Source organism: Cydia pomonella, chromosome 25 (assembly GCF_033807575.1).
Source record: "Cydia pomonella isolate Wapato2018A chromosome 25, ilCydPomo1, whole genome shotgun sequence".
NCBI lineage: Eukaryota > Metazoa > Arthropoda > Insecta > Lepidoptera > Tortricidae > Cydia > Cydia pomonella.
Window position 1 is genome coordinate 260390 of NC_084727.1, and position 14588 is coordinate 274977.

General features: G+C 37.3%; 2 protein-coding genes across 2 annotated transcripts in view; one reads left to right on the forward strand and one right to left on the reverse strand.

The window, feature by feature from the left end:
- LOC133531272 (leucine-rich repeat serine/threonine-protein kinase 1) overlaps nucleotides 1–5297 on the reverse strand; it is a 101437-nt gene extending 96140 nt beyond the window's left edge. Inside the window, exon 1 of the mRNA XM_061869403.1 lies at nucleotides 4787–5297. Coding sequence (XP_061725387.1) covers nucleotides 4787–4837 — 51 coding nt within the window. The 5' untranslated portion in view covers nucleotides 4838–5297. The remainder of the gene's footprint in view (nucleotides 1–4786) is intronic.
- A 4400-nt stretch (nucleotides 5298–9697) lies between these two features.
- Nucleotides 9698–14588, forward strand: part of LOC133531521 (ommochrome-binding protein-like) — a 302438-nt gene continuing 297547 nt past the window's right edge. Inside the window, exon 1 of the mRNA XM_061869791.1 lies at nucleotides 9698–10184. The gene's annotated coding sequence lies outside the window, so the exon portion shown is untranslated. The remainder of the gene's footprint in view (nucleotides 10185–14588) is intronic.

Below are 14588 nucleotides of genomic sequence, written 5' to 3' on the forward strand. Positions count from 1 at the left end.
GTGGCTTAAGCCTTGACTAAAGTTGGCCTTAAGATGACTAAAATTAATATATTGTCAATTATACAATATTTATTATTAATTTTCCAGGTATAATATATGGTATATTTTGTACATAAGTAAAATATAGGTTCGATTTCTATCCCGGACACTGAACACCCTGGTCAATGTGGTTATTGTGTTATAAAAAGGTTCATAAAGGCACCGTCAACTTCAGGCTCCGCCATCTAATCACAAAATGGTACCACTAGCTTCTGTCCGCGTCTTCATTTGCATTGAATGATGTTTAAAACTATCATACTACTCAAACTATTGATGTACCCAATTTCATTCAAATCAGTTCACTGGTTTCAGTGTGAAGAGGTAACAGACATGTAGAGTTACTTTGGCATTTTTAATATTTGTAGGGTTTAGTCAATTGACGTAAACTTTGATTTGAATAAAAGTTTGTAAATATAACACCCATTGCCAGCTAGAAATGTATATTACAAACACCAAACACCCTAATAACCCTAAGAATATTTTATACCCACTATTCAAAAGGGAAAAAGAGCGTACCTGGGTCGCCTAGCAGGAGGACGTCCTATCGGACGCCCTAGGTATCGCTGGAGCGACATGGTGGAGGCGGATCTGCGCGAGCTTCGAGTCGACAATTGGCGAGAGGTCGCACAGGACCGAGAAAAGTGGCGCTGTCTTGGTGTCGGATGCCAAGTCTCATTTTGGGTCGCTGAGCCAACGGAGTAAGTAGTAAGTATTCAAAAGGGACCTGGAGATGAGACCTGGTCACTTACTGTCAATGATAGAGAGAAATTGGCAAAATGTCAAAGGGCAATGGATCTCTCCATTTGTATCCTAGGAGTTAAGCTAAGGGATAAAATCTCAAACCCAGCGATAAGAAGAAAAACCAAGGTAATGGACATATTAAGCCGGATAGACCATTTAAAATGGACAGGACACATGCTTAAATGCAAATTAAACAAATGGAGCAAACAAGTTACCCTGTGGTACCCAAGAGACGGAAGTAGAAAACAAAGACGTCCAAAAACGAGATGGGTAGACGATATCCACTTAACCTTGGGACCTTACTGGTCTAGAGTTGCAGAGGACAGAGTTCAGTGGAGAATGTTGGAGGAGGCCTATGGCAAAAGGCACACCGAACTGCGGAACATTATCTAGTTTAAATATGTTATACCTTTAAACGAGCAATTCTTGTATATATATATTAGTCCATTGAATGAGTCCCTCCAAGGGGGGTCTAGAGTGCGTGAGTTAGTAACGTAAGATGTTTCTTCGGAAACATGTCAAGAGTCCCTAGGTAATAAACATACTAAAACCCCGGGACACTAGGAGGAGCCCCGGAGTGGGGGGAGGGGGGGAAAGGGTCCATTTTTTCATTTTTCGCTTAAATCTCAAAAACGGTACATGTTAGAGAAAAACTTTCAAGGAAAAGTTGAAAGGCCATAAAATTATCTACAAGTTGTACCTAAATCATTTTTTTCTATTCCCAGCCGTTTTCGAGCTACATCCCATGAAAGGTGAAAAATTCCTCGCCCCCGTTTCTCTAGTTCACACGGATGAGCATGGGGTTTTAGCATAAGCTTAACGAGGGCGGACCCCTTCCCATGCTACGTGTGAACCTTCATCGAAAAAATCCGAACAACGGATAATGTTGGGACATTGATGTCATATGAGAGGCACTAGAGGAAAAAAAAAAGTTCAAGTATCGTAACTACCCTAATAAAATTCAATTCCTCCTAAACGCCTCCATGGTGGAATCTGGTTTTTTTATCAATGATAGACCTAATTATGAGCAATGTATCGGTACCGGTCACAAGTTGCACTTTTGAGCTTTTTGGAAGAAAAAAAAATAAAAAGGTCAAGTTGCGTAACTACCCTAATATAATATTTTGACAATCGATTCCTCCTAAAGGCTTCAATGGAGGAATGTGTTTTTTTTACCAATGATAGACCTAATTAAGAGCAATCTATCAGTACCGGTCACAAGTTGCACTTTTGAGCTTTTTGGAAGAAAAAAAATAAAAAGTTCAAGTATCGTAACTACCCTAATAAAATTAAATTCCCCGTAAACGCCTCCGTGGTGGAATCTGGTATTTTTATCAATGATAGATCTAATTATGAGCAATCTATCTGTACCGGTCACAAGTTGCACTTTTGAGTTTTTTGGAAGAAAAAAATAAAAAGATCAAGTTCAGTAACTCAAACTACCCTAATATAATATTTTGACAATCGATTCCTCCTAAAGGCTTCCATGGAGGAATGTGTTTATTTTACCAATTATAGACCTAATTAAGAGCAATCTATCAGTACCGGTCACAAGTTGCACATTTGAGTTTTTTGGACGAAAGAAATATTTTTTGATCGATTGATGTGATAAACATGGGTATGTAGTATGGGGAAATTGTGTGAGCCAAAATCATTTTTTACTGCGTGTAACTCAGAAACGGCTGGGAATAGAAAAAAATGATTTAGGTACAACTTGTAGATAATTTTATGGCCTTTCAACTTTTCCTTGAAAGTTTTTCTCTAACATGTACCGTTTTTGAGATTTAAGCGAAAAATGAAAAAATGGACCCTTTCCCCCCCTCCCCCCACTCCGGGGCTCCTCCTAGTGTCCCGGGGTTTTAGTATGTTTATTACCTAGGGACTCTTGACATGTTTCCGAAGAAACATCTTACGTTACTAACTCACGCACTCTAGAACTTTACATTCAATGGACTATATACAAGAATTGCTATATTTCCGGGATCTCGGAAACGGCTCTAACGATTTTGCTGAAATTTGGTATATGGGGGTTTTTGGGGGTAAACAATCGATCTAGATTAGTCTTATGTTTGGGAAAACGAGTGTTTTCGAGTTTTCGTGCGTTTTTCTTTCGACGCAGAATATGGTCGCTAATTTCGTGTTGCCGGCCACTGTCCGGACGGTCCAGCGGGTTAAGACGCGGACTGCTAAACGAGTGTTACGGGTTCGATTCTCGCCCGGTGACTAACTTTTTTTTTTTTTTTATATGTTCAAGTTTATATATAATTTTTAAATTTTTATTGTTTTAGACAAGTTTAATTTAGTAAAAAAATGTAGTTAAGATTATCACCTATACACCACCATATTACAATAAATAGGTATAACCGAGCAAAGCTCGGTCGCCCAGGTACTATATATCTAATTAAACAACATTGTACCCAAGAATCGGAAATAAATGGCTATATAAATAAATAAAAATCTAATTGGATCCCTTTTGAATTTTTATTCCCCCAACTCACTCTTGAACATATGCAAGATTGCTATGCAAAGCTGTCAGGCATTTATTATACTCTTTGTATGTGTCAAGTTAGAACTTGACAGTGTAATGTCTACATTATAGATCCATAGTCTACTTCTATATTACTCCGCAACGATCCATTTATACGAAAAAGAAAAACGGTTTCATCTGTACGGATGTTCTCCTCTGCAGGTCGCATTTCTCATCTCATTCTTGTGGAAATTTGATCTATGAATTATATTCATTAGTATTATATATGGAATAATATTTACAACATCAATAAATTGCTCTGATAATTAGATTAAGATAATTATATGTAATACTGTCTTACTATTCATAAGTGCTTGTTGCTAGGCCTACATGAATAAAGTATATTTGAATTTGAATTGAATTGTGAGGGGCGGTTATTTTATAGGAGTTGTAAGTTTTATGCCCGAAAAATGGAAACATAGTTTCCCCTAAAAGGCGAAAAGGTGTTTAAAAAATCTTTAATACAAGTACTGAAAAAGAAAATGCCTTACAATGTAAATTACTTTTTCAATATAGATTTCTCTACAGCTTAGTAATATGATAAGCTTGCCTTATGTTTCCTTTTTATGTAAAACATAGCTGAAAAGGAAAAATATGGCAAATACAAACATTGTAAATACAAACATTGTAAATAGTTCATCTAGATTTAAGTAAAATTACATTGTACGCCTGACAGGCAAATTATAGTGACACTACCAAAATATCCATTATAACCTGTACACCTATAATCGTGCAATAAATGATATCTTATCTTATCTAAATTTACTTGTTGCCGTTCTGTAGAGCAAGTGTTGGGTGTATTGGGTGGGAGGAGGTTACCCAAGCTGCACAGGACCGGAAACTTACTCATTCATGAAAATTGATGATTATAAGTTCAAAATGTATGCGCAGAAAATTGTACAGTTACTTGAAATAATTACTAAATGGAACGGAGTAAGGTATATCAAGCATTTGCTGCAGTACTGATAAAAAGCTCCAGATATTATATGGTAGATATATAATCTACAAGATCATCTTACTATAAAAAAAATCTGTAGCACATTGAAAGTAATCACAAAAAAATAAGGTAATAAATATTCCATATAAAATAAGTCACAAAAATTCACATGAATATACTGTATGATATACAATATCTCTTATGACATAGAATTTGTTACACTATCCAGTTTTTTTTTTTACTTTTTACTGTATTCACAACACACAATAAAATACATAAACTACTTCCTAGTCTAACAACAAATAAATTCAAGATAATAAACTATCAAAAACCTTAAAATAGATAACTTCTACAAACAAACCTTGTTCAAAATGTACCTCCAATGTTTCCGCTCCATTAGTACATGTGGTATCTCACAATTACATTTCAACACCAGCGAGACCTCGCGGCGCGACTCACCGCGGATTACACGCCACTTGGTCGCGCTCAGTCTAATACTAATCCTATTTAGATACCCACTTTCTATAGACATTTCTTCTCACCTGGTGAAGCAGGCGGCCTTGAAACTGATCCTCGTCGGGGGACAGGTCCATCTCAACGCATTTCAACTGAATGCCGCGGCCGAAACTAACATTTCCGGCAAACTGATGCAGTCAAGCGTTGCAAGCTGTTGACACTATATAACTGAGGCAAATACGCGATTTTTAACAAAACTTTGCAGGAAACAATTGAAATAAAAATCTTGTGACGATTATGCAAACAAAATGACTTATTTATTACGCTTATATGTGATGCAATGAGTATTAATTGAATAGAAAGTGTGTATTGATTTTGAACTGCAATTATTTTGCATAGAACAGCTGTCAATGTCCGTATATTGTTCTCATTTACACAATTTGCTTCGATTTTTACGCTTGAGAGTACTCCACATCTTTGATTGGTATAAATAGGGACAGGCAATGCCATGATTGGTTGGTTTGATGACTTCAAAGTGCTGAAAGAGGAAACAAACTAAGTAGGTTCAGGTCATGCGTTCCTTTCTACGCAATAAGCGCGTCGCTATGAAAGTTTACTTTACAAGGTTTTTTATTACTAGGGGCACGAGGTTTAAGTACCTATAAATATTAAATTAAATTAAAATGTATGAAAATTTAAACTTAGCAGATCAAGTTACTTAATTAAAGAGGTACTGGTTTGTTTATACAATTAAATCGCGCGACAAGCTTTTATGAACATATAAATGGTGTATAATGAGGTTATAAGTTGATGATTACAATTTTAAAGGAAAAAATTATTTTCTTCTTTTTAGAGCATTTAAATAAAAACTTTTATTAAAAAAAATCTTTTATATTATTTTGCTAATATATTTTTTCCTTTTTTTTAAATTCCTAGTTATGTACTGTTTTTTGTTCTATATTTCCAAATATAGTGCATAATTTGACCATTTTTATTGGAGAAAATCACTACAAAGACACCAACAACAAATAAAAATGTTACAAACAATATATTTAATAGTTTTAATGTAACAAGAAAATCGCAGATCAGCAAAACACATTGTTACTACATACATAGATTAGATTAGATTTATTTATTTCACAATAAATTATTACAGTACAAATTACATTAATGTAAATTTATAAGAATCAAATTGTGATCGTCAGAAATCAATTAAAATAATAGGTAGCAAGATAATCCAAATAAATTCATTTCATCAATTATACATATTATGAAAAATTTCATCTGAAAAGGATTGTCAAATAATATCAATAATAAACATAGACAATGTGAAATAGGTATGCGATTATAAATTATACATATGGAATAAGACCTCTTTTACTATATTTTAGTGTTAATAAGGAAAAAAAATGATTAAATAGATAAATATTCTACAAAGATATCAACAGTAAATACAACAATCAACACTGAATTATACAGCATTACAGCTGTACCAATGTACTATAAAATTAGACAGTAATTCAATGAATTAAATATTTAAAAATATCCTAACTATATTCTGTATCATTAGGTATTTAAATAAAAGTAAACAAATCATCAAATGGCTCCTTAAGCCAGTTGAAGGTAGATGAAAACATTACATGATCAAATAATGTAGATTAAAGTCAGGTCGTTCAGTGACAGATCCAGGCGAGGTCAAATAATGTAGATTAAAGTCAGGTCGTTCAGTGACAGATCCAGGCGATTTTGTATTTGGTTGGTTAACCAATAAATGTTAGAACTATCCAAAAATGTACAAATAGTTTGTTTACTTTTATTTAAATACCTAAAGATATAGAGTATAGGTAACAAATGTAACAATAAGATTAAGGAAAGGAAGAGTTTTACCAACAGGTCATGGTCTGGGGTAAATTAGACCGCACACCATGAGCATATACCGTCAGTCATCGCCTCCCGGCTGATACTTTGTCAGATGATAGTTTAGATGCTACAATGAATTAAAAAAATAGTCAGCCGGTTGTATTGCGGTGGAAAGACCGTCAGTTGATGTCATGAATATGTAAAAAAAAAACCTTTTTTTTTCAATCATCGCCTCCCGATTGATATTGTATCAGATGATAGTTTATACGCTGTTTTAAATTTAAAAAACCGTCAGCCGGTTGTATCGCGGTGGAAAGATCGTCAGCTGGTCACGTGAGCATGTAAAAAATACGCGCCTTACCGTTTTATGTCCGCAAAGTATGCTTAATGCATAAACTGCGTAATCCGTTTATTTGAAACGCCTGATGGTTTTGGTATTACTATCATAAAAAGGTAAAGTGCTAATTTTTTACATGTCCATGCGACCAGCTGACGTTCTTACCACTGCGATATAACCGGCTGGCGATTTTTTAAATTAACAATAGCACCTGAATTATCATCTGACAAAGTATCAAACGGGAGGCGATGACTAATTTTTTTTACGCCGACGGAGCGGCAGCTGACGCCCACGAGGGTTCGTCATACATAGCCGTAAACCACTCTACGAGTTTTCGCCTAGGCGATTGGTCATGGAAATCTGTTCCTGGCTCGCGGTCTAAATGTTATATTTGGGGTTGTTTGTCGCGAAAGGCAAAAAGTCGTAAAGCGGGCGGTGGCGATGAGCGATGTATCATTAATTATATCAGATATTCAAGCGCGATCTGTTTATGGAAAACATTTATACTTCGTGGGTTTGTTTATGGTATTTGAAACCAGTTAGAGACATATACTTATGATGACATATCTCGCATGAGTAAGGCTTGATTCCAATATGTATTCTTTTATGTATCTTTAAGTAACTCGAAGACGTGAATGCTTTTTCGCACACATCACAAGCATAAGGCTTCTCACCAGTGTGGACTAGTATATGTAACTTTAACGTCCATGATTTTGCAAACCCTTTTTTGCATATAACGCACGAGAAAGGTCTCTCACCAGTGTGAGTACGTTCATGTGCTTTTAATTGAGCCAATGCCGTGAACCCTCTTTTGCATATTTCGCAGGAATGAGGCTTCTCCCCAGTGTGGATAAGCTCATGTAACTTTAAATTTGCTCGATATAGGAACTTTTTCTTACATATCAAGCACGAAAATGATTTAATCCCTGTGTGTATCTTTTTATGTTTCTTCAAATCACTCAAGTGTTTATATACTTTCTGACATATTTCGCAGGTGTATCGCTTCTCTGTTGTGTGGCTTATTTTATGCCGCTTTAATTGGCATGATGTGAAAAACTCCTTTTGACATGTTTTGCAAGAGAAGAGTTTTTCTCCAGTGTGAATAGCTTCATGTCTCTTTAAAAGGTACAGACCCGCAAACTGTTTATTACATATTGTGCAGGGCTGATTCTTTCTGGGATACTTTTTTTTATGTGTTGTCACGACTCTTCTATCTTTCTTCGAGATTGTGTTGTCCTTGGTTGCAGCCGTCGGTGCGTTCGTGCTTTCGTCTAACATAACTGAAACAAAGCACATGTTTTAGTTAGTTTAAGAAAAAATAGTTGAGAATCCTCAAGAGGTCTCAACGCTGACGATGCGGAATCAGTGTAGTGCCGTAAATGTATATAGTCTGTATCTTTAGGTATTTAAAAGAATTAGGTATTTTATTGGGCAAGAAAATTCTTGAATTCAATAAATTTAACTTGATGTGCCTAAACTTACAGTTCTTACTCAACGTAACAACGAAGCTGCTGTAATCGTGTTTTTTGTAAATAGGAATATATATCGGGATGATTTGATTAATCAATAGTAATTTAGTTTTGTATTTACATTTACATTCACGCGCGAGTGGCGAGACGCGTATGGTGGGCTCGGGGATCGTCTCGTGGCTCGGCTGGCCATTCGCCGGGCTGGCGTCCGAAGCGGTTTTTTGGGCACGAGTCAAAGGGGCTCGCGGGGGACGCGCGCTTGCTGTTTACATTCGCGTTCGGCTTTCCATTCGGTTACAAACATTATACCGTGCCGCTTGTGTTTAAAATTGATTAGCTTGACCAGCTTAGGGGCTGGGACCGAGACAGGAGACGTGCCGCGAGCCGAGCCACGAGGCGAGAGTGTATACATTAGCTCGAGGAGCTTACGAGCGAGCAAAGACACGAGACGAGCCGAGCCTCGAGCCGCGAATGTAAATCCGCGGTCACATATTTTTGCTGCCTTCGTTGTGTAACATATTATTGCAGGTGACAGTGCAAACCAAAAACAGCATTGGTTTTATATTTATTTAAACCACGATTTTCATTCGTAATTTTAAAACTAATACAGGATCCTGTCCCATCTGCCTATGACCACGAACGTAACGTCACGTTCGAAACGTCAGACCATATAATAAACGTAAGTTTACGCGATTAAGTCCCGTATAAGTTCTAAAATTATGACCATTGGTTTTGATACTTAATTTTGTATTCAATTAAGAACCATAGTTATAGGATTGGACTAGGTCTCAAGCGCGCGGTTGTTGTATACGATCAATGTACGCGTTTGCCGCAAACCCATTTTACATCAAAAAATTTAATGACACCACATTGTTTTACGCGGTAAACGCAGCGGTAAGCGCATTGTCATCTAAGTCATCTTCCTTACATTCACTTGACGCATGCCTTCAATGCTGCGTTGATCGCAAAAAAGGCGCGCTTTACAAATAAGTGAACAATTATTCAAAATAGCGAGGGTAGCGAGGGCGTACATTGAATCCTAAACGAAGCGATGGATTCTATGATATAATCATGAGTGTAGTGAAGGATTTAAGTGTGTTACGGCCAAGATGAAAGTAATTTTGCTACCATGTGACACAGGAAATGATTACGATTCAAAATATTATATTACAATATTAAGCTAAAACTATTGTATGCACAAAATATTAAAATGGTATCGTAGAACAGAAGTGTTACTTTGATCCCTCCTACCTTACCAGGGAAGAGCTAAAACGACCGCCTGTCACCTAGTCTTATTGTTTGATGACCGGTCTGGCCTAGTGGGTAGTGTTAGCGAATGGTGGGTAAACAATGTAAACATTGTATTTCATGATTGAAAGTTGAGGGTATAATTGAAATCATTTGAGTTTAGTGATTAACTGCTTCTAATGTTCATAGATTATAATTATACAAGTTTAGTTGGATATGTATTTTAATCTAATTAAATATTAAACTTAATGTATATAAATAGCTTAGAAGTATTTACAAGCAAAGGTTAATGTCGTTAATGTAAAATAAAGATCAATATAGAAATGTATTATCTTGTTGGCAACATTGGTTGTCTTTGTTCAATTGAAATGAATTGATTACTTACTGGTCGCTGATAAAAATAGCTTCTAAGTGTTGCTGAATAAATTATCAAGTACTTTAAATATAAAGTGTGGTGATTATTTACGATTCCTGTGGTTCCCGTAGTACGGTTATCGTACAAATCAGAAGTGACGATCCTGGAAAAGAACCTACGTCGCCTGGAACCGAGGTATTTGACCCCGAGTGAAGGTCAGTGATTACAATTTTATATAATTGGTGATTTGTGCTTGTTTTATGATTTGATCATTGTTGGTGCCTAGAATAGTGAAGTGATAAACATAAAATACTTAAACTTTAGACGTCGATTAACCGTTTAATTTTTAACGTTCATAATGAAGCCGTTACGTAATGAAATCGTTGCAAAGAGGAATTTATATGTGTTTATTATATTAGTTACGTGAGTTTATACAAAGACACCTTAGTTCAAGTAAAGATACGTGAGAACTATAGTAGTTAATTAGTAATAAAACAAGTTTGGTTAATTATTATTGTACAAAATAATTGGTTTTAGTATAGCCGTTTATGCAATTAGATGATTTATGTTATGTATTGTGTACTTCCTAATAAGTTTAGTAATTACTAGTTGATAGTTGACTTATCGTAGGTATCATATTGTGAAGTACAGACAGAATTATTAACCATGGGATCAGATAGGGCTTCTAGATCACGTAAGCGTCGCTCTAAACATCAGCGGCGTTATTCAAATTCTTCTGGTCGAAGCATGTCTAAGTCATCATCACGTAGTTCGACATATTCGCCGCCGCGTCGGCGACATAAGAAGCAAAGAAAACATCGCCATCGCAAAAGTAAACAAAGGGATTCTCTGACGAACAAACCCGAAGGTTATCGTAGTCTAGGGCCTAAAAGTTCTACACCGCCGTTACCTTCAAAAGGTAATTCCAGTAATGATCATCCGTCTGGGAATCTGTCTGCGAGTATTGCTGTGGCGAATCAAACCAGTACAGGCAGTATGTCAGTGGGAAATATTTTGCCGGGTCATGCGTATACTGCACATATTAACGTAGTGCCTGAGTTTGACCCTAACGATGGAGCTCAAAATATCGAGTGCTGGATTCACAAGGTCAACGAGTGCGCTCAAATATATTCGTGGACGGATACTCAGACGTGTCATTATGCTCTACCTAAGCTGTCTGGTTTGGCAAAGCGTTGGTATCAAGGACTGCCATCCCTTTTATACACTTGGCCGCAATGGATGGAAAAATTAAAATTAGCTTTTCCCTCAAACGAAAATTATGGCGATCTTTTGCAACGAATGCTCAATGTGCGTTGTAAAGTCGGGCAACCACTAGACGTATACTATTACGAAAAAATGATATTGATTAATAAATGTGACATAACAGGCCGTAAAGCCGTAGGATGTTTAGTGCACGGAATAGATGACAAGTTTGTCAGGATGAGTGCAAATTCATGCCGTTTTGAGGAACCGGAACAATTATTCTCATACTTACGAACGTTGTCTCAGAATGATAGTTATTTAATGTCACAAAAACGCAGTAAACCTTGGAACAAAGATCCACGGTCTACTCAAAACGCCACGAATACAGCAACAAGTAACGAGCCAGTTAAACCAGAAATAGTTTGCTATAACTGTGGAGAGATCGGTCACATTCGCTCCAAATGTACAAAACCTATGAAGAAGTGTAGTATTTGCCGTAGGGTGGGGCACGTGGCTAATGATTGTCGTAATAAGACTACTTTAGGGTCATCGACCAATACTAACAACAGCAGCTTGTTGCAACTGCCTGCAGCATCTGACAATAACGACGTAAGACGTATTGAAACAAATGACACTGAAACACCCGATGTTCAAATAGTAGAATCCGGAAGCGAGAAGTACTATAAGCAAGTTAAGCTTGAAGGCATAGTTACGCCTGCTTTCATTGATTTTGGAAGTGCACGCACTTTGATTAGGGAAAGTTATGCGAAACAAATATTTGGATCATGGGAACGCCCTGACAATATGGGAAATTTAAGAGGTTTTGGTAATGGGATCGTGCGACCCTTGGGTTCTGTGAATGGCACTCTAAGTGTAGATGAGGTAGAAAGTCCAGTCGATTTTATTGTCGTACCCGACCATCACATGCCAAGCGAAATTATGATAGGCCGCACTTTTACGGAATTACCGGACATCGTGGTTATAAAAACTCCAAAACATTTAACTTTCTATAGAGCTCCTGGGGAAGGATGTGTTTTACCTAACACAAAATACACTTTAAATACAGCTGTTGACGTGACGATCGCGGCGAGTTGTACCTCACCTATAGAAGTGAGTACAACAACAAATTTTACTGGGTCCCTTTATGTAGCTGCTACATTTTGCAATTCACAGCAAAAGGACTATATCATTTTACCGGGATTGTATAGTTTTCATGACAGCCACGGGTTCGTTATGGTTTCAAATCTGGCCGATGCGGAACTAAAGTTTGATAAAAATCAAGTATTAGCTAGAGGAAGTAGTTATGATGAAATTAACGAGCCAACAGTTAGGTTATTGTCAACCACAGATGAAAACGAGCAAGCATTGATAACAGAAGATGTCGTAATAGGGACGCAATTAAATGAAAATGAACGCGATGCATTTCATACGCTTTTGTCGAAATACCGCGATTGCTTCGCATTAGACTTATCCGAATTAGGAAAAACTGATCTGGTGGAGATGAATATTAAACTAAAGGATGATAATCCTGTAGTTTATAATCCTTACCGTATGTCCCTCAAAGAAAAAGAGCATTTATCAATAATTATAGAAGATCTTCTTAAAAACGGTATTATCAGAGAAAGTTCATCATCGTATGCAAGTCCAGTGTTATTAGTTAGCAAGAAAAACGGACAAAAACGTTTATGCGTTGATTATCGGGCGTTGAACCGTAAAACACTGAAAGATAAATATCCACTGCCACGCATTGAGGATAAATTAGATTGTCTTGGTGGCAACAATTTCTTCACCAGCCTCGATTTAGCTAGCGGATATTACCAAGTACCGATGGCTGAGGACAGTAAGCACTTGACAGCGTTTGTCACCCCGGACGGCCTCTACGAGTTCAATAGAATGCCGTTCGGTTTGGCAAACGCTCCAAGTGTCTTCCAGCGCGCAATAAACTCGATGGTAAATGGTGTTGGGCAAAAACTGGTTCTTGCGTACATGGATGATCTTTTAGTACCGTCAAAATCTGTTAAAGAGGGCCTGGAAAAGCTTGAAAGGGTATTTATTATGCTGCGTAACGCTAAGCTAACGTTGAACTTAAAGAAATGCGTGTTCTTTCAAGAAAAAATAGAATATCTCGGCTATGAAATTTCTAACGAGGGTATTAGGCCGGGTTCATTCAAAATCGATGCCGTTAAGAAGTTTCCCACTCCTAAAAACGTACACGAGGTCCGACAGTTTGTAGGATTAGCGAGTTACTTCCGTAAATTCGTTCGCAATTTCTCTGTGATAGCTAGACCTCTTACCATTCTTACGAAAAAGAACGAACCTTGGCGTTTCGAATCCAAACAATTAGAAGCGTTTAATCAATTGAAGGATATACTGGTCAGCAGACCTGTTTTGGCATTGTATGAGCCTCATGCACGTTTGGAGGTTCACACAGATGCGAGCAAGATGGGTCTTGGAGCCATTTTGTTGCAGGATGCTGGTCGGGGACTCCAACCCATAGCATTTTATAGTAGGCAGACGTCGCCTGAGGAACAAAAATTTCACGCCTATGAGTTGGAGACCCTGGCAGTCATAACTGCTCTGAACCGATTTAGAGTTTATTTGTTGGGTTGTTCGTTTAAATTAGTAACGGACTGCCATGCTATTCGTAGTACCATGACTAAGAAAGACTTAGTCCCTAGAGTGGCGAGATGGTGGATGGCGATGCAAGAGTTTGACTTTGCCATAGAATATCGAGCTGGCACAAAGATGACTCATGTAGACGCCCTGAGTCGAAATGCTATTGCAGCAGATAATCCACCATGTCGCGATGATGATTGTCACGTCTTTCACATAGTTGGTACAGAGTCAAATGTCACAGCTGATGATAAGTGGCTACAAACTATTCAACAGGCCGACCCCGAATTACAAAGAATAGTCCAAATTTTACAAGACCCCGAAACTAACACAACGGTAGATATTAAAAATAATTTTGTGTATAAAAATGATAGGCTATATCGTATGGTTAAAAAGGGTGAGGACGTGACTTTGCTGTGGGTTGTTCCAAAATCAGTTAGGTGGCAGATACTTAAAAGTCATCATGATGACGTTGGGCACTTTGGGTATGAAAAGACTTATGAAAGAATTCGCAATGTGTATTGGTTCAAAAAGATGCGCCGATTTGTCAAAAAATACTGTAATGCATGTTTACATTGCGCGTATAACAAAGTGCCCGGCGGCCCTAAAGAAGGCATGCTACACCCTATCCAAAAACCTGATAGACCGTTTCACACCTTACACGCAGATCATTGCGGTCCATTCCCACTAAGTAAACGGCGAAATGCTTACATCCTAGCAATAATTGATGCATTTACCAAATTCATATATATAAAACCTGTTAAAAATTGTAAGACTAGCACCACCATAAATGTCTTTGAAGA